Source organism: Pongo abelii, chromosome 15 (genome assembly GCF_028885655.2).
Source record: "Pongo abelii isolate AG06213 chromosome 15, NHGRI_mPonAbe1-v2.0_pri, whole genome shotgun sequence".
NCBI classification, from domain to species: Eukaryota; Metazoa; Chordata; class Mammalia; order Primates; family Hominidae; genus Pongo; species Pongo abelii.
Window position 1 is genome coordinate 80,679,814 of NC_072000.2, and position 24,931 is coordinate 80,704,744.

Here is a 24,931-nt window from a genome sequence, read left to right on the forward strand (position 1 = left end):
GCCACCATGCCGTTTGTATCGGGGGTTCCCATTTCATCCACTTCAAAGTTTCTAAATTCAGAGCTTGCAGACCACCCCCACACACCCCACCTGTGCACATGGATGACATGGCCCTGCTGATTCCTCTGCCTCTAAATGATATCTCTTCTGCCTGTCCCCTGCAGTGAGGTGTGCCCAGGTATTCAGACCCCTGCAGTGTCTCACTGAGCACCCTAAGCACTCACCCGTCACCCCCTGGTTCCTTGGGGCCCGGTGCTGGCCTTGGAACACTGGTCCCAGTACTCAGGCAGTCCAGGAAAGAGTCTGTTTGGGCTGCCAGCTGTCAGCAGCCTTGCCCCTCCTCCCAGCCTGGATCCAGCCGGAGGAGGACAGAGCCCATTTCTCTTCTGCCTACCTTTAAAGACTAGGCTGGCCAGTATAGGGAAGAAGTAGCCCTGTCTGGAGTCACCCCTCCAGAGATGGGTAACCCCAGAGTGGTTAAAATCCCATACATTGGCATCAGGATGGCTTAGAGTGCAAATCTTTGCCTTTCCACATGCCATGGAAGGTGTGGGGCCCACCTGACAACGTCTGGTGCCTCGATTGATTTTCCCATGTATAAATTAGGATGAAAAATACAGAGTTATTTTGAGGAGTAAATAAGCTTATATATGTAAAGCGCTTTGCACATAGCAAGTGCTTAAAAAGAAAGGAAATGTAGTATTATTATTCGATTATATAATATAGCAGGATTCGTGTCTCTCTTTTTCTTCCAAAGAGCTTGCACATCTGTTTACTCCATGTGTCCTTACAACAACCAAGTGCAGTAAGGTAGTTTTTCTTGGATCCAGTTTACTGATGCAGCAGCTAAGATGCAGTGAAGTGTAATGACTTGCCCAAGGCCACTCCACAAAGCAGCAGGGGCACTGAGGTCCCTGGAGGGCACAGGCTAGGTTAGGTGTGTCCCACTCTGGCTCACCTGCAGCCTTCCTGCCTGCCACAGCTGCCCCTCCAGTCCCCCTGTCACTCTCCTCCCTCCCCTCCCTGAGAGCTGCTGTCTTCTGTAAGGACCCTTCACTTCCCAGGGAGGGAGGGTGTGGTTGGGCGCTGGTAGGGGGTGGCTCTACCTCTTCAGCCAGTGGCAGGGCTCTGCCATTGCCAGCAGCATCTTGCAGGATGAAGGTTGCATCAGTGAGCAGTAATTGAAATGCAAAATAACATTTTGATCGAGCCAGCAGGCTGTTTATTTATCAGATCAATAGTCAAAATGCCCTGTCTGGAGAAGCTAGTGTGATAAGTGACAGTCTTGCCAAGGGCAGTCCTGGTGGCTACAGTCCCCTCCCTCAAAGGCCTGGATTAGAAAGCCAAGGAGCCTGGGAGTGACCCCTACCTCTGCTTCTCCTTTACAGAGTGTGGGCACACACACGCACAGCCCTTGCCACATTTCCTTCTTTTTTTGAGATGGAATCTCACTCTGTTGCCAGGCTGGAGTGCAGTGGCTCAATCTTGGCTCACTGCAATCTCCACCTCCCAGGTTCAAGCAATTCTCCTGCCTCAGCCTCCCGAGTAGCTGGGACTACAGGCACGTGCCACCACATCCAGCTAATTTTTTTTGTATTTTAGTAGAGACAAGGTTTCACCATGTTGGCCAGGATGGTCTCGATCTCCTGATCTCATGATCTGCCTGCCTCGGCCTCCCAAAGCGCTGGGATTACAGGCATGAGCCACCGCACCCGGCCGACATTTCCTTCTTATACTCAGTTTACAGAGGAGACGACTGAGAACCATGTGGGCAGCGATGGCACCCTTGCTGTGGCTGCCAGGACCTGTACCCAAGAGAGGTGAGAAAACAGCACATATTTTCGAGCACTTACAATGTACAGGTGCCCAACGCTTCGCATTATTGGGCCATTTACTCCTCAGAATAATTCTGTGAGGTGCATATGTCTATAGTACTCATTTTGCAGATGAGGAAACCAAGTCCTAGAGAGGTCAGGCAACAGTTGTGCAGCGAGTCAGTGACAGGCCAGGATTCTGACCCAGGCGAGCTGGGCCCAGAGCCCTCATGCCCAAGCCCTGTCAGTTCCCTCTCTCAAGGGCAGGGGACCGTGAAACATTTTTGTTTACACAGTGGGGTTCTGGCTCTGAAGTCAGGCAACCCTTTTCCAGCCCCACTTCCCACAGTTTCTTTATGAATTACATTGATTTTGTGTTAAAATTTAGTTTTTAGCATTTTGAAAGCAGATGTCTCAATGAGTGGCTCTCAGACTCTAGCCTCTCTAAGTTGCCAGCCCAACACATTAAGTGGCTTGGGGTACTTACAAAAAAGCAACCAAAACCAGAAAATAAGAAAAGTGCATACATCTTTCATAAACTTTTTTTTTTTTTTTTTTTTTTGAGAGAGTCTCACTCTGTCACCCAGGCTGGAGTATAGTGGCGCAATCTCGGCTCACTGCATCCTCTGCCTCCTGTGCTTAAGCGATTCTCATGCCTCAGCCTCCTGAGTGGCTGGGATTACAGGTGTGTGCCACCATACCTGGCTAATTTTTGTATTTTTAGTAGAGACATGGTTTCACCGTGTTGGCCAGGCTGGTCTCGAACTTCGGACCTCAAGTGATCTGCTCACTTTGGCTTCCCAAACTGCTGAGATTACAGGCGTGAGCCACAGTGCCGTCCTTTCATAAACTCTTTAAACAAGGATGATCAGAATTTGATCGAAAGTGATGGCAAGGTGGATCCTTTAAGAACTTTCGTGGGCTCCACTGGGCCCCAGGGGCTCTGTGGGTTCTGCTCCTGGGTTGCTGGCGGACTCCTTTTCTCGGACCTTGATCCTGTCCTGTGACTCAGACCTGTGACTGTCACATCCTGAGGGAGTGAAGGCCTCTGGAAACTGTAATGGTTGTTTGACTGGGGTCCTCAGATCCCACCTGACCCTCCTTACTCATTCAACAAATATTTATTCTGCACCTACTGTGTGTGTATTCTAGACACTGGAGTAGGGCGGGAAAGAAAACAGACAGCCTCTGCCATCATATACGGGGAGCAAAGACCCTGAGGTGGGAGCGTGATTGGTGTAGTCAAGAACCAGCCAGGAGGCCAGTGTGGCTGGGATGGAGTGACCCGGGGGGAGAGTGGGCAGGAGATAGCATGACAGAGGTTGGGGGGCAGATCCTGAGGCCTTCTGAGCCGTGGAAAGGACTCCTGCTTCACTGGAGCCCCTGGCTGTCTTGAGCAGAGGAATGTTGTGACTTACTCCCCTTCGTGATGTAACTCATGACAGCACTTTCTGGCTGTGTGGTCCCTGCCAAGATATTTAATCCTTCTGGGCCTCAGTTTGCTCCTCTGCAAAATGGGAGAAATGATAGTACTTCAACTAGTTGTTGCAAGGAATCAATGATTTAATAACCATTGTCCCGAGCATAGAGCAAGCCCTCCATATGTGAGCACTGTTGTCGTTACAGAGATCAGAACAGGGTTCTCAGTTGGCTACAGTGGCCAGTCCCCATCTGTCCACCTGAGTTAAGATGCCTCTTTGTCATCTGCCCAGGCTGCCCATTTGCACAAAGACTGAAAAATTGAGTCAGGATGAGCCCTAAGCTTCCTATATGAGTTCTGCTCCTGGGGCGCTGGCTGACCCCCTTTCTTGGACCCTGATCCTGTCCTGGTGTGCACAAGGCTATGTAGAAAGGGCCATGGCCACGACCAGGGAGTGGATAGAAGTGTTGTCCCCTTCGTTGTGTGGGCCTGCACACTGTCCTTTGGGAATGCACGGGGGGCAGCAGTGAGGCTCAGTCACGTGTGTGATCAGAGTGGAGGTCAGCAACATAAGTCGAGCACCTTAAATGCCAATTCCATCCTAGGTTGTATAAGCAGAAGTATAGTGTCTAGGATGAGGGAGGTGTCAGTACTGCTGTGCTCTGCACTGGGCAGAGCTCACCTGGAGAGCGGTGCTCAGTTCTAATGCTCTTTTTTGTTTGTTTGTTTGTTTGTTTGAGACAGAGTGTCACTCTGTTGCCCAGACTGGAGTGCAGCGGCGCAATCTTGGCTCATTGCAACCTCCACCTCCCAGGTTCAAGTGATTCTCCTGCCTCTGCCTCTGAAGGAGCTGGGATTACAGGCATGCACCACCACGCCCGGTTTTTATATTTTTAGTAGAGATGGGGTTTCACCATCTTGGCCAGGCTGGTCTCGAACTCCTGACCTCAAGCGATCTGCCCGCCTTAGCCTCCCTGAGGCTCACACCTGTAAATCCCATTATAGGTGTGAGCCACTGCGCCTGGCCTGATGCTCTTCTTTAAGAAGAGAAGACAGAGCAGATGGGTTATTCTCAGAAGTGCAGGGGATGTTGACCCTGGTGAGGAGAGGGAAGGATCCACAGGGAGCAGGAGCTGCCTTCCGCAGCCTGGAGAGCTATCTCAGGCAAGGGCTTAGACTTGTTCTGTAGGTCCTGAGGAGTGGAGTTGTATAAACTGTAACTGGAAGCTCAGAGGGAAGAAATACTTTTACTTTTCACACAAAAAAAAAAACCTTTTATTTTTATTTTTTTAATTTTTTTTTTAGCATTCTGAGCAAGACGTAAATATTTGCCTCCCGAACTAGTGATCTCCCTATCACTGGGGTCTTTATAAGGCAGATAGCCACATGGCTGGGATTCAGGGAAAGGGACTCAAGCATTGGATGCCCTTTGAGGTCCTGGCCTGCCTGAGTGCCCCTGGCTGTGTGGGGGTTCTGCCTGCCCCTCCCTCCTCACCTCCTTCCTCCCCCTCCTCCTCCCTTCCAGCTACGGATTTCCCTGCTGTCCCTCCAACATAGAGCTTTCCCTGTGCAGCCCCTCCCTCTCTTCTTCAGGCACCTGCTTAAATGTCACTTTCTCAGAGAAGCCCTCTCTTGCAGCTCTGTCTGGAAACTCCCCTGACCCACCATGCTGTGTCCTCCCTGCTGGTTTTTTGTTTGTTTGTTTTTTGAGACAGAGTCTCACTCCGTTGCCCAGGCTGGAATGCAGTGGTGTGATCTCTGCAACCTCCGCCTCAGCTCACTGCAACCTCTACTACCCAGGTTCAAGTGATTCTCCTGCCTCAGCCTCCGGAATAGCTGGGATTACAGGTGCCCACCACCACGCCCAGCTAATTTTGGAAGCCTCAGCCTCCCAAAGTGCTGGGATTAGAGGTGTGAGCCACCACACCCAGCCCTCCCTGCTGTTTCTCATAGCACTCACCACTAACTGCATTGATACTATTTGGCTGTTTACTTATCATGTTAGGGGGGATGACACTTGGCATTATTTCATACAAGCCCAGTATTTCAGTTGCTTAACACGGCAGAAGCAGGTCTTGCCCACAGGACATTTTGGTGAGGGTGTTTGGCAGGTGGCCTTTCACAAGGTGTTCAGGGGCCCAGGCTCCTGCTAATTTGTGGCTCTACTATCCCCCAGGGTCTTGGAGGCCCCTGGCCTGAAGATGGGGGAAGAGAGAGGAATAGGAGACAGGAGGGGAGGGAGTGGAGTGGGGGAGGAGGGCAGGAGTCTGTGGGAGATTTTTATGGGCCAGATAAGGGAGTGGCTTATATTACTTTGCCCACATTCCATTGGCCAAGACCCAGTCACATGGCCATAGCCAACTGCCAGGGTGACTAGGAAATGTAGTCCTCCTTGTGTCTAGCAAGAAAATGAATTAACTTTTGGTGAACTCATAGCAGTCTCAGCTACACTTATTTATCGTATGTCATTGAATTTATGACATTGTCTATTGCAAGGGACACCATGATTTCTGGAACCACTGATTAAATTAAACTAAGACATGCCATTGATTTCAGGTGAATTCTGATTGCCAAGATGGTAAAATGTGAAAAAATGGTACAGCTCTGAGTCAATGAACTATGGTATTGTCTCTCCTTGAGGGCAGGGACCCATTCACCTTGCTCACCAACGTATTCCCAGAGCTGCAAGAGTGTCGAGCATGCAGTAGGTATTCGAAGAACAATAGTTGAGGCCAGGCACACTGGCTTGCACCTGTAATCCCAGCAATTTGGGAGGCCGAGGCGGGAGGATTTTCTAAGCCCAGGAGTTCAAGACCAGTCTGGGCAACATGGGGAGACCCTGTGTCTACCAAAAAAAAAAAAAAATTTTGTTTAAAGACAATAGTAGTTGAATGAGTGAATGAATGAAAGAGACAGTGTGTGAGCTACTCTTTTGTTTAAGTGCAAGAAGCCCCCTTGGGTGAACTACAGCATCAGGGAATCAGGCCATGCTCATTCACCTGAGCAGAGATGCTGCAGGGGCATGGGAGCAATTGCCAACAGTAACTGGGTCTTCTAGGACTCTCTGCCTCAACTGTTCCTTCTCTCTGCTGCCAGCTTCGATATTCTTCTCTCTCACTGCACATGGGAGGGAAAGATGACCTTGCTCAGCGTTTGAGCTGTCCATCTTACCGCCTCTGTCCCTGGAGAGGCAGCCCTGACACCAAAAATCTAATGGAAGAGACTCACTGGCCCAGCTTGGGTCAGGAGCATACCCTGGGTCAATCACCTGGGCCAGGCAGGTAGATATAGGATGTCTCTAAGAATATGGCAATTTCTGCAGGAGCTTTGTGTGTGTGTGTGTGTGTGTGTGTATGTGTACATGCATGTGCACAGAGAGAAAGACAGGCAATGTATGTTGGGGTCAGATGTCGTTCCCAGGAGAGAAGCTAGTGCTTGGCAGTCAGTTCTAGCAATGCCTGAATATGGGACCCCTTTGCCTGAAAAGGGACTGTGTCAGTGAAAGTAACAGGCATGCAAATACCTAATGAAATGGGTGGGTGGGAAGATGCATGGATGGATGAATGACAGAAGGAGAGAGGGAGCAAGACAGTCTTACTTGCTTTAGGATTAAACATTTTAAAGAATCTAAATGGAAGCTGTCTCCTCATTACCAAATAGGGATGCTAGAAACAACTCTTAATATTTATTAAGTACTTCCTGTATGCCAGGCATTGTTCTAAATTCTTTTCTGCATTAACTTGCTAATTCCCAAGACCATCTTGTGAGATGAATACTATGATGAATACTATAATTCACATCCCCATTTTACAGATGAGAAAACTGAAGCATCTAGAGGTTGAATAACCCCATTCATAAGGGGCAGAGCTAGGATTCAAACCCAAACAGTCCAGCTCTAACCACGAAGCTCTCTGGCCCAGCGCCATGGCTATTGTGAGGATTAAAGCCATCTGGAGGCTACTGAGTGTGTTCAATGACAGTAATTGGGTTATATATATATTTGAGATGGAGTTTTGATCTTGTTGCCCAGGCTGGAGTGCAATGGCACAATCTTGGCTCACCACAACCTCTGCCTCCCGGGTTCGAGTGATTCTCCTGCCTCAGCCTCCCGAGTAGCCGGGATTACAGGCATGCACCACCATGCCTGGTTAATTTTGTATTTTTTGTAGAGACGGGGTTTCTCCATGTTGGTCAGGCTGGTCTCGAACTCCCGACCCCAGGTGATCCGCCCACCTTGGCCTCCCAAAGCGCTGGGATTACAGGCATGAGCCACCGCACCCGGCCATGAGGTAGGATATTTATGCCACATCACTGCTTATATAGAATGAAAATAAAAACAGATTTAAGAAAAGTTAAGCTAAATTCACAGATGTCCAAGCTCCAATAGCTACTGAAAAGAAGGATACTAGAGGTGTGTTTAGGGGCATATTCTGAATTTTCAATGTCCTTTCCTCAAACACACCCCTTTGTGGTGGTCAGAGCCCAGAGCTGGCCAAGGCTAGGTGGATTAAAGAGAGAGATACCAGGTACCATTGGGCCCTGCATAAGGACACTTGACTGAGAGGACCCAAGTGAGGGCTGAAGTTTCAAAAAACCAGCAGAGGCCACTCTCTGTGAGCCTGAGCTCACGTGTGCTAGGCTTGGCCAGTGAACTGGGATCTCCCAGCTGTCCCAGGGCAGCCACTCTGCCTCCAGTTGTCTCTTCCTGCCTTGGTAGAGCCTCTATCTTCTCATTGTGATGCCTGCAGCCTGGAAAATCATGGACAAAAAGCCCTGATTGAAAGGCACTAATTACCCATCATTATTTTCCATGCCGTAATTTGTGCAGAATGAGATTTCAATCAGTTGTCGGGGATCAGCCTGGTTTTGACTAATCTTTCTAACGACAAGATGCTTAATTACAGATTTTTGCCTGAGCTCCAGAGCGTGCAGAGGGAGGCAAGCTCTCGCTGAAGCCACCATGCTCTTGGGTCATCCTGCAGCCCTGGGTCCCAGAGGGCCCCCAAGGGGAGAAAGAGAAAGAAATCATTAGGAAAATATTCCCAAGGAGCCAAATAAAATGGCACCACCACAGAGAGGGGGCCGTGTTAGCAACATGGATATAGAGGGTATCGGGGGCTGCTTTCTAAGTCAACTCATCCTCCAGAACAGGTCACCACTCGCTGTGTCTCTAATGCCCCCATCAACCCCAGCCTCCCCCAAAGCAGCCTGGCATTCTAGTTAGTAAGTTTGAGCAAGTCATTAGTTTCTTGGGGCTGTTCTATTATCTGAAAGTCACCAGGGTAGTCAGAAAAATCTCTGAGAACTTATGATTCAGTGACTCCAGCTGTGCTGAAGTGTGTGTCCAGAAAAATGTGACCTATTGTTGAAAGTTGAAAGATACACATACCCAAGATTCAATCACACAGGAGCATTTTTAAAAAACACCATCTATTAATAAAATAGGCAGTTCAGGCAGGGCACAGTGGCTGATGCCTGTAATCCCAGCACTTTGGGAGGCCAAGATGGGTGGATCACCTGAGGTTGGGAGTTCCAGACCAGCCTGACCAACATGGAGAAACCCCGTCTCTACTAAAAATACAAAATTAACTGGGTGTGGTGGCTCATGCCTGTAATCCCAGCTACTCAGGAGGCTGAGGCAGGAGAATCGCTTGAACCTGGGAGGCGGAGGTTGCGGTGAGCCGAGATCGTGCCATTGCACTCCAGCCTGGGCAACAAGAGCGAAACTCTGTCTCAAAAAAATAATAAAAATAAAAATAAAATAAAATAAAATAGGCAGTTCAGACTACTCAGAGGGAAGGTCAATTTGAATTGATGAAAAATCTGAGTTTAAGTTTTATGTGTGTATGTGTGTGTGTGTGTGTGTGTAATTAATGGATCTCAGTGCACAGAATTGGATTCATCATTATCGCTGGTTCGTAACACTTAACCATTGGCCTACTTGCCCCTGCCTGCCTTCCTGCCTTCCTGCCTTCCTGCCTTCCTGTCTTCCTCCCTTCCTTCCTTTCTTCCTTCCCTACCCTCCCTCCCATGTAATAAGTGCCCATGAATCCGTGTTCAACAGGAAACTGGAACCTTGACAGTAATTCGCATCTAGCCACATGGTCCTCCCCATCCTATCCTCCTGTTAGGGGCGTTCTGTATTCTTTAATGCTATTTTAAAGGAAATTTAGTTATATTAGTTCCAGGTGCCTGAGGGGCTGATTCGTGACGCATAAAGCCTTGCTGGAGGGTCTGGGGATCTGCTTTAATGGATAGCTCTTGACGGCCCCTGGTTAGCAAATTAATTATTGAAATGTACATAAGAATCTCTCAAGTGTTCAGAAACCATTTTTCCTCTGTGGAGTGGATTCCCATGTCAGGCTTGTTTATCCTCTTAATTTGCCCAGCCAGCTTCTTTCCCTCCTGGTCTATGGCAAGTTCCTTGCAGAATCATCCTCAGTTCTAGGTCTGGGGGGCTTGGAGGAGGGAAGGGGTTTGCTGGGTTTAACCACAGGCCTGCCCACTGCTGGACTCTCTCAGAAGAATCACAGCCTCAGGCAACATCCACTGAGTGCTTGCTCATCACCTGCACTGTTCTAAGCATTGTGCCTTCATTGGCTCTTGCTCAACTCTGTGAAGGAGGTACTGTGATTGAGCCCATTTTACAGATGAGGACCCTGAGGTCCAGAGAGGATGACCTGATTACTCAAAGTCAGCAGCAATTGGGGATAGAACTGGCACGTCTGCTACCAGCATGCAGGCTTGTAGCCATTAAGTGGCCCAGCTGCTTGTTCCAGTTCTTAAATGCATGGCCCCAGCAGGGATGAGGCTCTGGGGGCTGTCCTTCAGCCTGACCCAGATTCTTGGATGTGGTGGGTAGATTCTACCCCATAGAGGAAAGCAAGCTAGACGCTTATCAGGCCAGTCCATTCCTCTGTCTGCTGCCCTCTGACCAGCAGCAGGCCACCTAGTGTGGGAAAGATCCTTGAGATTCCAGCGTGAAAAACAATGACAGGCCAGGCATGATGGCTTATGCCTGTAATCCCAGCACTTTGGAAGGCCGAGGTGGGCAGATTACCCGAGGTCAGGAGTTTGAGACCAGCCTGGCCAACATGGTGAAACCCGTCTTTACTAAAAATACAAAAATTAGCCAGGCGTGGGGGCACACGCCTGTAGTTCCAGCTACTCAGGAGGCTGAGGCAGGAGAATCACTTAAAGCTGAGAGGTGGAGGTTGCAGTGAGCCGAGATGGAGCTACTGCACTCCAGCCTGGATGACAGAGCACGACTCCATCTCAAACAAAACAAAACAAAACAAAAAACCGATGATGATCGCTTGTTGATACCCTGAAATCTGTCTTCCTCTAGAAGTCTAAGGAAAAATAGTTCAGCAATTTGAGTTTCATTCAGAACTTTTGAGATTCCCCTGGTCTCTGCATTAGGAAAATCTTCAAACTGCTTTGTGGTCCAGCAGAGCAATGTCCAGCCAAGGCAGAAGAGCCCCCCAGCAAGCTCGGTGTCCCCTGGGGATCAGACTGTGAAAGGAACAGGGTCCCATGCTGGCTACTGAGAAGGCCCGGGACAGAGCTGGGTTGGGGCACGAGGGAGGCTGCGTTTAATCAGATGGGGGTGAAATTGAGGCCAGGGCAGCGCTTGCTAAGCTCCAGTTAGGAGATGAATCAAAGGGAAAATGATGCCCCAAGGGGCTTCGACCACTGACTACTGCCCTTTCAAAGGCTGCTTGGATGGGCGTCTGTTCCCTCCCCATGAAGAGTCAATAGTTATCGATCCGGTGGGGAACTGGGTCCCAGCCAACCACAGATGATGGACTTGACACTCCCCACTCCTCCCCAGAACAAAAGGGTCAGCTGCCTCCTGCCTCATCCTGCAGCTACTCCTCCTGGACACCTGCTTGGCCACCACCCCAAGGCCACCTCTGAAATCTGCAGTGCCAATCTCAGGCCTAGACACCGTCTCCCAACCTTCCAGCTTTCTTGCTGCTTCCTCCTGCTGGACCTCAGCCTCAGCCTCCAGGAGACCACCATCGCCGCCTCTCCATTTTCTCCCAATCCTGTCCTTTCTGACATCACTCCCTTGTCCACCTTCTTCCCTCATACTTCTAAGTCAGTGGTTCTCAGCAGTTTTGCTCCCAGGGAGACATTTGGCAATGTCTGTAGGTTTTGGCTCACATATCTGGGGGCAGGGTGCTATGGGCATTGAGTGGGTAGAGGCCGGGGGTGCTCCTGAGCATCCAGCAGTGCTGGGACAGCCCCACCACATGGAATCACTCAGCCCCAGATGTCAGTAGTGCCAAGGATGGAAACCCAGGTCTCAGCCGCTGGAGATGGGGTGCCCTTGCATTGTCGCACCTGCATCATGAGTTAAGGGGCCTGGAGAACCTTTGTGTCCCAGATTTCTGCTCCCGCCTTGTCCCACAGTTACTATTGCAAACTTTCCTCCTTCTCCTAGTCCTCCTGCCCTCCAGCCCTTGCCTTCACTCCCTGTCCCTCCTACTTCACAGAGTCACTACAGGCTGAGTGGAGGTGGTGTGGGTGGGTTTGGGGGGTAAAAGAGGGCCTCACTCAATGCCCCCCTCTGCCACCTACAAACTTCTCATCTGTACAGCCAACCTTCCCTCTCACTTTTACTGAATAAGCTATTTATCTTTTTTTTTTTTTCTGAGACGGTGTCTCGCCCTGTCACCCAGGCTGGAGTGCAGTGGCACAGTCTCAGCTCACTGCAACCTCCGCCTCCCGGGTTCAAGTGATTCTCCTGCTTCAGCCTCCCGGTAGCTAGGACTACAGGCGCATGCCACCATACCCAGCTAATTTTTGTATTTGTAGTAGAGATGGGTTTTTGCCATGTTGGCCAGGCTGGTCTTGAACTCCTGGCCTCAAGTGATCTGCCCACCTTAGCCTCACAAAGTGCTGAGATTACAGGCGTGAGCTACCACACCCGGCCGGATTCCTTGCAAACTCTTACAAGATCCTCTCATGATGGCATCACTTCTTCCAGTGGTACCCCACCCTTAAGAATCACACCCATAAGAATCACACCCTTAAGAATCAACACCCTTAAGAATCACAACTGCACCACCAAAACCAAACGAAACCTCCCTGTAGATTTCTTGGGCCCTGCCTGCAGAGACGCTTCTTCAAAATATGACATCAGTGGGATCAGGTCTAGGAAGCCACCTGTTCACCAAGCCCCTCAGCTGCCTCCGATGAAGATTGAAGTACAGTTTGCAAAAAGCTGACATGGATTTTGTGTCTTCAGCCTTTAAGTGTTGATTTTGCTCTCTACCACTAATATTTAACATCGGGTAGCCATACGATTCATGATCTACTTCAGGGAGAGAAGTGGGGGCGGTGATGGTAATGACACTGGGCCAGCAGTAGGACCGAGATTGCTCAGGGCCAACTGGGAGGTATGGATACCTAATTTTTAAATATCTTAAATTCCTTACATTCTCAACACACCCCTTTCTCATCAAAGAAGCTGACAATTAGTACCGACAACAATAAAACATTCCTTCCCCACGCCACAGCCTCCAAGTCCAGGAGGGCACGCTTTGTTTACAAGATAGCTGGTGCTGCCTGAAGGTTTTCATGAAGGCACCCCTGCTCCACCCAGTCCTCTACCCTTCATGGCCAATTTTCCTGAAAGAATTGTCTGCATTCACTACTTTCAGCCATTGCAATGAGGCTTCTGTCCCCACCATGCGGCAACCCCACTCTGGTGAATGTCCCCAGCCACTTCCTGACTGCTAAGTGCAGGGATACTTGCCCCTTGTCACTCCACCTGACCTTATAGGATGGAATCTGCTGCCCACTGCCCTTCTAGATGGCTCTGCTCATCCCATTTCCATGACGTGCTCTATTTTTTCCTTTTCCCACACCTCTGGTTACATCTTCTCTGTCTTCTTGGACTTCTTTCCCTCTGTCCCACCTTTATATATATATATATATATTTTTTTTTTTTTTGAGACGGGGTCTCTGTCACCCAGGCTGGAGTGCAGTGGCACAATCTCGGCTCACTGCAGCCTCTGCTTCCTGTGTTCAAGCAATTCGCCTACCTCAGCCTCCCCAGTAGCTGGGATTACAGGCATGTGCCACCACGCCTGGCGTGAGCCACTGCACCTGGCCTGCTTTTAAATTTTTCATTGGAATGAATGAACACATGAGGTCCTGGGGGATAAGGACAGATGGAGGGAGTGGGCAGGTCTCCCAGAGGATCTGGCCTCTCCAGTAACTTTCTTTCCCCTGCCTGGTGCATCAGGAACCAGGCAGCCCAGAGAGCACTGTGCCTCTCTCCCCCTCTGCTTCCAGAGAGTTCTCTATTCTGACACTTTATAGGTTAAGAAATAACAGCGAGGCTGGGGGTGGTGGCCCATCCTCTAATCCCAGCACTTTGGGAGGTAAAAGTAGGGGATCACTTGAGGTCAGGAATTCAAAACCAGTCTGGCTAGCATAGTGAACCCCTGTCTCTACCAAAAAAACAGAATACAAAAATTAACCAGGCGTGGAGGCACGCGTCTGTAATCCCAGCCTCTCGGGAGGCTGAGGCAAGAAAATCGCTTCAAACCAGGAGGCAGAGGTTGTAGTGAGCCGAGATCGCACACCTGCACTCCAGCCTGGGCGACAGAGCCAGACTCTGTCTCAAAAAAAAAAAAAAAAAAGAAAAGAAAAAGAAAAAGAAAGAGCAGTGACAGGATTCCAGGATTTGGAACTCTGGGTGGCAGTCAGACATTGTCTGCATTTTGGGGGGTTGGAAAGATGAGGTCCCTGCCTGGAGCAGCTCTTGCCCAGGCCCGGTAGCAGAGAGGCAGAGTGCTGTGAAGCAACGAACGTGGACCTGCAGTCAGGTTCGGACTGCAGCTTCTCCCAGGACTCAAGTGAATGGGACAGGCTCTGAGCTCCAGCCTTTTCCTTCTGTAAGGTGGGGTAGGAGGGCAGAGTGGACAGGCTGTGAGGATTAAATAAGATGGCACGGAAGAAGGTGTCTCACATGCAGCTGGGGCTTGATGGGCAGCCGCTGGTATCGCCCAGCCTCTGAGAGGGGAAGCTGGGCGACTCCTGAGAGTGAGGAAAACATGCAGAAGAGCCTGGAAGGAACTTTCAACCCAGAAAAGAAGCTGTGGCCTTCTGGGGGTCTTCATATAGTCTGAAAATATGAAGAATGAGAGAATGAATGAAGCAAGACCAGAAGCACCGCAGCAGTGCCCCCATCAGCATGGCACCCGCACGGCCCTTTCTGGCGCTCTGTGCACTTGTGTTGGCTTACTGTCTGTTGTTCCTACGAAAGTATGAGCGTCTTGAGATCGTGAGCTGTGCCTGTCATGTTCCCATTATCTGGCCAGCATTTGGCACATAGTAGGTGCAAAAAATACACATTGATAGTTCCTGGAAAAGGCATGCTGAGGAGGCCAAAATAATAGTTATGGAAATGAGGCGGGGCGCGGTGGCTCACGCCTGTAATCCCAGCACTTTGGGAGGCCAAGGCAGGCGGATCACCTGAAGTCAGGAGTTTGAGACCAACCTGGACAATATGGTGAAACTCTCTCTACTAAAAATACAAAAATTAGTCAATCATGGTGGCAGGCGCCTGTAATCCCAGCTTCTCAGGAGGCTGTGAGGCAGGAGAATCACTTGAACCCAGGAAGCAGAGGTTACAGTGAGCCGAGATCACGCCATTGCATTCTAGGCTGGGTGACACAGTGAGACTCCATCTCAAAAAAAAAAAAAAAAAAAAAAAAAAAATCATGGAAATGAGAAAGCTGGAGGACTGAAATTACTAGATACCCCTGAGTTGAGACTCAGGCTCTAAATTAATAGCAGGCTTCCTGCACCAACCCTGATAGTTAATAGTGGGCTTCCCACACCAACCCTGTTAGAGGCCAGCATCTGCTTTGCTTCCCTTTCAGCCCTGAGGGTCTTCATCCAGGGCCTGGAGGTGGGGCCCAGACACTGCAGGATGCAGGATACTTTTCATCCTTCTGAATCAAGGAGGGGAGCAGAAGAGGAAACCAAGGCTTGGGGAGCAAACTGCTGCCCACTCTGGTGTCCTTCAGGGTTGTCCAGCCATGAGACAGGTGCGAGGAGGCAGTTGGGCAAACTGTGGCCTGCCCTCTCCTGGGAGGGGCTGGGAGCTTTCCATTTACTTTCTTTGGGGCAAATGCCTCTATCCATCAAGGCACAGATCTGAAACAGGTGACATAGAGCACTTGCTCACTACATCATCACTGCTGTAATTACTGTTTATGTCAAGTGTATCTCCTGAGATCTCTGGAGCCCTCTGCAGCCTGGGGAAGGTTTGGGCTGAAGGCCCCTGGGATCTGGGAGCTGTCTTGCTCAGCAGGGTTTTTCACAGAGCCCTAGGATCTTCCTGTGAAAAGCAAAACCTAAAGCGGCCATCAGGAAAGCAGGAGGGGATTAAAAGTTATGGTGCGGTCAGCTCTATTCTACCTGCCTCGTGGAAGGGTGCCTGAGGAGCAAGGTGCGCCCCTGCTGGCTCATCACATGCCCCTGCAGATGATGGCCTGCCAGGCTGATGGTCTTTCCTGGGGACTCCACTGGTGGTTGGGAAGAAGGTGTGTGGCAGTGCCCAGGGAGTTGATCACAGAGATGTAGAAGGGCCTGGAGGAGATTCTCAACCAGGGGACTGGGGATTACAGGAGGGTGTCTCCGAGGACTCAGGGACATTCCACGGGAAACAGAAGAGACCCAGGAGTCTCTGTCTTCACACACTGCATTTTGGGAGTTGGTGAACTTCTGGAGAGTAGGAGCCTTAGGTTATCTTTTATCTTTGTGTCTGTAGCTCCCAGCTTCTGGTCTATGGGAAAGTGAGTTCCTTGACTCTGGCCATAGTCAATGGCAGCCCCTCAGGAGGGGTTAATTAATTAATTAATTAATTAATTTTTGAGACAAAATCTTGCTCTGTCGCCCAGGCTGGAGTGCAGTAGCCCGATGTTGGCTCACTGCAACCTCCGCCTCTTAGGTTCAAGTGATTCTTGTGCTTCAGCCTCCCGAGTAGCTGAGACTACAGGCTGGTGCCACCATGCCCGGATAATTTTTGAATTTTTTGTAGAGACAGGCTTTCACCATGTTGGCCAGGCTGGTCTTGAACTCCTGACCTCAAGTGATCCACCCGCCTCGGCCTCCCAAAGTGCTGGGATTACAGGCATGAGCCACCACGCCCAGCCACGAGGGGTTAATTTGTATTAACCATTAATGAGACCAGGGACAGTGGAGGCCTCTCCCCACCATAAGGTTGCACAGACACATTTTGTGGCATTGTTATTTGGCCATGGGTTGCAAGATGCAAGTGGGCTCTGTGGGTGTGATAAGAGGGAGAGACCATCCCTGCCACCCAAGAGTCGTCTTTCCATTGGCGGGCTGTCCTATGACCTCCCTATCCTTTGCTCCTCTCCAAGATCTTTCCCTCATTCCTTTCACCTGCTCCAGGCATAAGCATGAGCCTCCTCTCTACCTCCATAGGGGAGGCTCAGGGAGTGAGGCAGCCAGTTGAGGACAGGGACAGATCAACACCACCCAGGCCACCCTCAGACCCAATCCTGGCTGGAATGTGACCCACAGCTGGGTTTCCCTGAACACACACCTTAATCTCCCAGGTGTGAGCTCAGCTGTCTTTCTTGTCCATGTTGAGAGAAGGACAGGTCCTCTCCCTTCATCCTGGGAGCTGGAATATGGGAGGGGAGCACCCTTGCCCGCCTTCTCCTCCACCAGCATGGCCGGGGTGGAGGGGCTTGGTTTACGGGAAACATTCTGTTATCCCACACAGTGATCTTGCCATACTGGTAATTCACCTGGATTTTGTGGGTGGGTGGGGAGGCTTAGTGGGTAGAAATAGCTGCAGGATGCTCAGGGTTGGGGTTAGAATGCTCCCTCAAGCTTTCCAATGGAGACATGTCTCTTGGGGGACAGGCAGGCTGGGTAGAAGCTGGCCTGCTCGGGTTCTATGAAGGGAAATGAGAGAGTGGGGGTTTGGGAGCCACCTTCCAGACATGCCTTCTGGTACCAGCTCTGGACCAGTGGCAAAACCCAGAGGGCAGCCAATCTGGCTGGTACCTTTGCCACAAGATTCCTTCTTGAACTGGCCAAATGACCTGTTGCCTCTGGTTCCGATCTTAGTGAAGGTAGGGGTCCCAGGGAAGCTCTAAGCCAGGTCACTGTACTTAGAGTCTCTGGGCCAAAGCTGGACTGCCAGGACTGTTACATTGTAGCCATTGGCTGGGTGCGGTGGCTCACACCTGTAATCCCAATACTTTGGGAGGCCGAGGCGGATGGATCACCTGAGGTCAGGAGTTCGAGACCAGCCTGGTCAATATGGTGAAATCCTGTCTCTATTAAAAATACAAAAATTAGCTGTGCATGACGGCGGGTGCCCGTAATCCCAGCTACTTGGGAGGCTGAGGCAAGAGAATCGCTTGAACCCGGGAGGTGGAGGTTTCAGTGAGCCGAGATTAGGCCATTGCACTCCAGCCTAGGCGACAGAGCGAGACTCCATCTCAAAAAAAAAAAAAAAAATTGTAGCCATTGTGTATTATTGTTATGCAGGAAGGTTGGCCAAACATTTTGGCTGACTAGTTTCCATCTTGTGTCACCCTCAAACTAGAAATTTGCAAAGCACTAGAGTGCCTAATCTGAAGGTTTTTTGTTTGTTTGTTTGTTTTTGAGATAGGGTGTTACTGTACCACCCATGCTGGAATGTAGGGGTGTGATCATAGCTCACTGCAGCCTTAAACTCCTGGGCTCAAGCAATCCTCCCTCCTCAGCTCCTGAGTAGCTGGGACTACAGGCATACACTATCATGCCAGGCTAATTTTTTTTTTAACAGACGGGGTCTCCCTATGTTGCCCAGGCTGGTCTCAAACTCCTGGCTTCAAGCGACGATCCTCCCCGCTCAGCCTCCCAAAGTGCTGGGATTTACAGGTGTGAGCCACCACACCTGGACCGCTGAAGTTTATTGATCAAAATAAAGTTTCTTTGAGGCCTCCAAAGGTTCTGGAGGTAATGCCAGAAACTTGCTCCCAGCTGTGCCGAGGGGAGACCAGTTGACCTTCTCCACCATTATTTTATCGCACCAAAGCCTTAGCATAGAGCCCTTCCCAGCCACCCTACCTGCGGGGCTGGACTCGCCCACCACACCCACCGCACCTTGCTGGGGCTGACTTCCTGATTTGTGTCCACAGGCTGCTGAACAGGATGTCCTCGGACGACAGGCACCTGGGCTCCAGCTGCGGCTCCTTCATCAAGACCGAGCCGTCCAGCCCGTCCTCGGGCATCGATGCCCTCAGCCACCACAGCCCCAGTGGCTCGTCCGACGCCAGCGGCGGCTTTGGCCTGGCCCTGGGCACCCACGCCAACGGTCTGGACTCGCCACCCATGTTTGCAGGCGCCGGGCTGGGAGGCACCCCATGCCGCAAGAGCTACGAGGACTGTGCCAGCGGCATCATGGAGGACTCGGCCATCAAGTGCGAGTACATGCTCAACGCCATCCCCAAGCGCCTGTGCCTCGTGTGCGGGGACATTGCCTCTGGCTACCACTACGGCGTGGCCTCCTGCGAGGCTTGCAAGGCCTTCTTCAAGAGGACCATCCAAGGTGCGTGGTGGGCCTCGCGGAGCCTGGGCGCAGGGTTGGGGGTGGCAGCCGTGCCTGCGGGTCCGGCAGAAGCCCTAGGAATTCCCAGAGACTGCCAATTCTGGGCGCTGTTGGAGCGGTACTTCTGTGGGGCGCCTTTTCCCTTGCTCAGGGCTTCTCGTTCTGGCACTGGACAGCTGCAAGACTGTTGTTGAGATGACATGCGTTCCCCACCCCCTCAGTCCCCCCATGCAGAGCCCCAGAAAACCAAAAGAAAATCCACAGGAATGCCAAACCCTGGGTGCTTCTCACTGGTATGGAGTACACTGTCAAATGTGTGTCCCTCAAAAAGTTTATTTTGTGCGGGGGAAAAATATAACATAATTTGCCCTGCAATTCCAGACTTACGGGACATACAAAGCGTCCCTCACCTTGTTTTTGTCTTACTTATACAAGTAAAACGCCAGACGTGGTGACTCATGCCTGTAATCCCAGCACTTTGGGAGGCCAAGGCCAGAGGATAGCTCAAGGCCAGGAGTTGAGACCAGCCTGGACAACACAGTAAGACCCCATCATTATTATTATTTTTTTTTAATTAATGCATGGTGGCACACACCTCTAGTCCCAGCTACTTGGGAGGCTGAGGAGGGAGGATCATTTGAACCCAAGAGTCTGAGGCTGCAGTGACCTGTGATGGCACCACTGCCCTCCAGCCTGGAAGACAGAGCGAGACCCTGTCTCAAAATAATAATTAAAATAATAATATGTGAGTATTTTCTCATTGTAGAAGACTCAGACCTGTTGGAATCAGGACAGGAACTCATCCTGTCTGGATCCCAGTTTGACCTATCTTTTAAGACCTACCTTTCTTCCTTCCTTCCTTCCTCCCTTCTTCTCTCTCTCTCTCTCTCTCAACCCATCCTGTCTGGATCCCAGTTTGACCTATCTTTTAAGACCTGTATTTTCTTTCCTTCCTTCTTTCTTTTCTTTCTTTCTTTCTTTCTTTCTTTCTTTCTTTCTTTCTTTCTTTCTCTCTTTCTTTCTTTCTTTGTCTTTCCTTCCTTCTTTCCTTCCTTCCTTCCTTCCTTCTTTCCTTCCTTCCTCTCTCTCTCTTTCTTTCTGTCTCTCTCTCTCTCTTTCGATGAGAGTCTTGGGCCAGGCACACTGGCTCACATCTGTAATCCCAGCACTTTGGGAGGCCAAGGTGGGCCTTGAGGTCAGGAGTTCAAGACTAGCCTGGCCAACGTGGTAAAACCCCATCTCTGCTAAAAATACCAAAAAACAAACAAACAAAAAATCAGCTGGGTGTGGTGTCACGTGCCTATAATCTCAGCTACTAGGGAGGCTGAGACAGGAGAATCGCTTGAACCCGGGAGGTGGAGGTTGCAGTGAGCCAAGATTGGGCCACTGCACTCAGGCCTGGGCAACAGAGTGAGACTCCATCTCAAAAAGAAAGAGAGATAAGGTTCTTGCTATGTTGCCCAGGCTGGAGTGCAGTGGCTATTTATAGGCACAATTATTGCACACTGCAGCCTTGAACTCCTGGGCTCAAGCCATCCTACCACCTCAGTTTCTCAAGTAGCTAGAACTACAGTCGCTGCCACCACGCCCATAAGCTTTTTTTCAATACATTTACATATCAGCTGAGTCACATTCCAATGGCCATGGGGGTGGCAGCCTCTTTCTGTGGGTACTAGAGTGAATCACTCTGACAAAGGAGTGCAAGAACCCTGGTGGGTTGCTCTGTAAAGTCACCACGAGGTGAATTGGGGAGAATAAATTGGGGAGAATGGTGGGCCTGCCCCCACAGGGCTGTCATCAAATTCATGGCAGAGAGAGACCACTGGGACCACTGGTGCACATCACCACACCCAGTTAATTTTATCTTTAATAGAGATGGGGTCTCACCATGTTGCCCAGGCTGGTCTCGAACCCCTGGGTTCAAATGATCCACTTGGGCCCACTTTGGCCTCCCAAAGTGCTGGGATTACAGGCCTGAGCCACCGTGCCTGGCCGATAGCTGTGACTGTTAATTGCATCAGGCCCTGGGTAGAGCACTTTCATTCAGTTAGTCAAGTATCTGTTGAGCACCTACAAAGCACCAAGCCAGGCTGTAGGTACTGGTGATAGGATAGACAAAATCCCTACTCATGCAGGTCACTGCAGTGAGCTGGTGCCATCCAACTGGCACAAAAACTGCAGACCAGACAGGAGAACACCCAGGAACCACCCATCCTGCCCTGCATCAGATCCCTTTCCAGGGCCCTGCCTTGCTGTCCCCAGAATGTACCTACCCCATTCATTTCCCTTTAAGAAGAGGCAGGCTAAGCTTCCCCGGGATGATTCTGTTTATTCAACAAATATTTATGTGTTTAAGTTTCTTCAGATGGCAATCTATTTATGAAACCAATTGCAGACATTAAGATTGGATATATTTCCACTTCCACATATGAGTTGAGATGGTGTGGTGCATTGGCTAACCACCAGGGCTCCTGGTCAGAGAGTTCCATCATCGTCCCCTTATAGCTGCACCTTGGGCATGCTGCCTGTTTCTCTCTGTGCTTCAGTTACTTCCTCTAAAAAGTGAGATGTCAGCTGGGCGTGGTGGCTCACGCCTGTAATCCCAGCATTTCAGGAAACCGAGGAGGGTGGATCACTTGGGGTCAGGAGTTCCAGCCCAGCCTGACCAACATGGTGAAACCCTGTCTCTACTAAAAATATAAGAATTAGCCAGGCATGGTGGCAGGTGCCTGTAATCCCAGCTGCTTGGGAGGCTGAGGCAGGAGAATCGCTTAAACCCAGGAGACAGAGGGTTCAGTGAGCCGAGATGGCACCACTGCACTCCAGCCTGGGCAACAGAGCAAAAACCCGTCTCAAAAATAAATAAATAAATAAATAAATAAATAAATAAATATTTAAAAAATAAAAATAAAAAGTGAGATATTGTTCCTACCTTATAGAGCTGTTAAGAAGCTTACATGAGTTAATATATATAAAGCACTTAGAATATAGCCTAGCACCTAGTAAGTGCCAAACAAATGTTTGTGATTATTATTTTCACTTTAACAATATAATTTAAGACATATTATTATGAAAATAACAGACACATTTATCTTATAGAATAAGCTTTGTAATCTACATATATTTAAATAAAACAATAATTGTTTTGATCTAACAGGACTCAGATTATTTTAGCTATTTTAGTTATAAATTTCTTTTTTCTTTTCTCTTTTTTGAGACGGAGTCTCACTCTGTCACCCAGGCTGGAGTGCAGTGGTGTGATCTTGGCTTACCACAACCTCTACCTCCTGGGTTCAAGTGGTTCTCCTGCCTCAGCCTCCCAAGTAGCTGGGATTACAGGTGCTGGCCACAACACCCGGCTAATTTTTTGTATTTTTAGTAGAGATGTGGTTTCACCATGTTGGCTAGGCTGGTCTCAAACTCCTGACCTCAAGTGATCCACCTGCCTCAGCCTCCCAAAGTTCTGGGATTACAGGCATGAGCCACTGTGCCCGGTCATAAATTGATTTATTTCTTAAATGAGCCCTTTTACAAAAATAAACATGATAAAAAATTCTAGCAGTGCAAAACCGTAGAGCAAGTTTTCCTGAAACCCCAGACCTCAGTTTTCTTAAATATCCCAGAAGGACCCCTTTACCATCTTTGTCAAGCAAATATTTTTTGAGCATCGTCTGTATCCGGCACTGTGCTGGCCTCCAGGACATAAAAATGAATGCACCCTGGTCTCTGCCCGCTGTATACACCCTGAGTCTGAGTCTGGGGGAAGGCCCTGGGATCTCTGTATTTGAAAAGCACTGCATGGTGATGCTGTCTCTTGCCTCAGCCAGGAATGAGAACCTCCAGTCTGATGGTTTTTACACAAATCATTAGATATTTGACAAACATAAATGTTTAAGTCAACTGAAGTTACCGAGATAACAACATTTTTCTTTCTAAATTGGAAGGTGGTCTTGGAGAGGTTGCCATTATTTTAGACTCTTTGAGGTCAGTTTTTGAATAATTGCTTGTTAGAAGACAGTCACATTTTCTTCTCACCATGTTGTTCTTAGATGGGCTGGAGAGTTTTGAATCACATTTTTTGAAAGCAGAGGTTAATGTGTGTAAACTCAGAAATCCTATTGCATGCTTGACAGAGGCCCAGTTGTCTGCGAATGTTCTCAGCAAGTCAGGAGTCCACATGAAAGATTTGTAAATAGTCTTAATTACTTGCTACCACGAAAAGGATAATGATCTCTTCGTAGAAGTCAAAAGACGAACAGCAGCATTTGTGCAGTTGGAACTGAACTGCTGCAGCCTCTTCTCTTTCCACAAGGAGAGTTTCAAGTTCGTAACCAGAAAGAGGTTTATATTCAGGACAGGGAAAAGTAAACTCAAGGCTGACAGGTTGCTCTGGTTATTTTATTAACTCTTTGGTTTTGTTCTAACAAAGATTTAGGTTTTGTTGTTGTTTTTTTTTTGAGACAGAGTCTCGCTCTGTTGCCCAGGCTGGAGTGCAGTGATCTCAGCTCACTGCAACCTCCACCTCCCAGTTCAGCTTCCCAAGAAGCTGGGATTACAAGCATGCACCACCACGCCCGACTAATTTTTGTATTTTTAGTAGAGACAGGGTTTCATCATGTTGGCCAGGCTAGTCTCGAACTCCTGACCTCAAGTGATCCTCCCACCTTGGCCTCCCAAAGTGCTGGGATTATAGGCATGAGCCACCATACCCAGCCAGATTTTGTTGTTTCTAAACATAGCAACTGTAGAAAATCTGGAAAACTAGGAAAAGTACAGAGAGGAGAAAAATGACCTAGAATTGGACAACCACAGAGACAAACTCAGAACTCAGTGAATTCTTTGAGTCCCTCTCTGAGTAAGGTGCAGAGGGGGAACAGGAGAGAAAGGGACGTGGTTCTGTCCCTAAGAAGCTGGAATCTGTTGTGGGTTTTTTGTTTTGTTTTGTTTTTGTAGAGATGAGGCCTTGCTATGTTGCCCAGGCTGGTCCCAAACTCCTGGCCTCAAGCAATTCTCCTGCCTCAGCCTCTCAGAGTGCTTAGGATTAGAGGGAGGAGCCACTGCGCCTGGCCCAGGTAGCTGCAATCTACTGCTTAGTGCCCATGAGTCTACAGGCGTAGCACTGTGCTCCAAACCAGGACATAGTCTCCTAAGCACCTAATATTCAGGTCATTTTTTTTTTTTTCAGTCCTATTGTGTGGACAGAGGGCTTAAGTCATGGAATGAGCCATTCGCAAGTGCCTGTAAATGCTTGGAAATCTCTGAAAATTGGGCCAGGTGTGGTGGCTCCTGCCTGTAATGGCAGCACTTTGGGAGGCTGAGGCAGGAGGATCCCTTGAAGCCAGGAGTTCCAGCCCAGCCCAGCTTGTGTAACAAAGCGAGACCCCTATCTCTACAATAAATTTTTTAAAAATTAGCTGGGTATGGTGGCTCATGCCTGTAATCCCAGCTTCTTGGGAGGCTGAAGTGGGAGGATTGCTTGAGCCCAGGAGTTTGGAGGCTGCAGTGAGCTATGATCCTGCCACTACACTCCAGGCTGGGCAACAGAGCTGGAGTTTCTTTAAAAAAAAAAAAAAAAAAAAGGCGGCCGGGCGCGGTGGCTCACGCCTGTAATCCCAGCGCTTTGGGAGGCCAAGGCAGGTGGATTACCTAAGATAAGGCGTTCAGGACCAGCCTGGCCAACAGGATGAAACCCTATCTCTACTAAAAAATACAAAAATTAGCTGGATGTGGTGGCGCATGCCTGTAATCCCAGCTACTTGAGAGGCTGAGACAGAAGAATTGCTTGAACCCAGCAGGCAGAGGTGGCAGTGAGATCTTGCCATTGCACTCCAGCCTGGGCAACAAGAACGAAACTCCGTCTCAAAAAAAAAAAAAGAAAGAAAGAAAAGAAAAGCTCTGAAAATCATGTTAATCACATTACCTCACACCCTACCTCTTCCTTAGATCACTTCCTTCTGCTCAATCCAATGGTTGTACTAATACGGAAAGAAATTTTGCAGAAACAAAGATGTCGTGATAGATTTAGGGAGAAAGACTAAGATCGAGTCATTCCTTCTCCACCAATCTTTTTTTTTTTTTTTTTTTTTTTTTGAGACA

The 24,931-nt window shown here is 49.4% G+C and overlaps 1 protein-coding gene across 3 annotated transcripts in view; it reads left to right on the forward strand.

The window, feature by feature from the left end:
* ESRRB (estrogen related receptor beta) overlaps positions 1 to 24,931 on the forward strand; it is a 186,757-nt gene that overhangs the window by 107,738 nt on the left and 54,088 nt on the right. For all 3 annotated transcript variants that reach the window (XM_054530862.2, XM_054530861.2, XM_054530863.2), the window contains exon 2: positions 18,426 to 18,835. In XM_054530862.2, the coding sequence (XP_054386837.2) occupies positions 18,426 to 18,835 (410 nt within the window). The remainder of the gene's footprint in view (positions 1 to 18,425; positions 18,836 to 24,931) is intronic.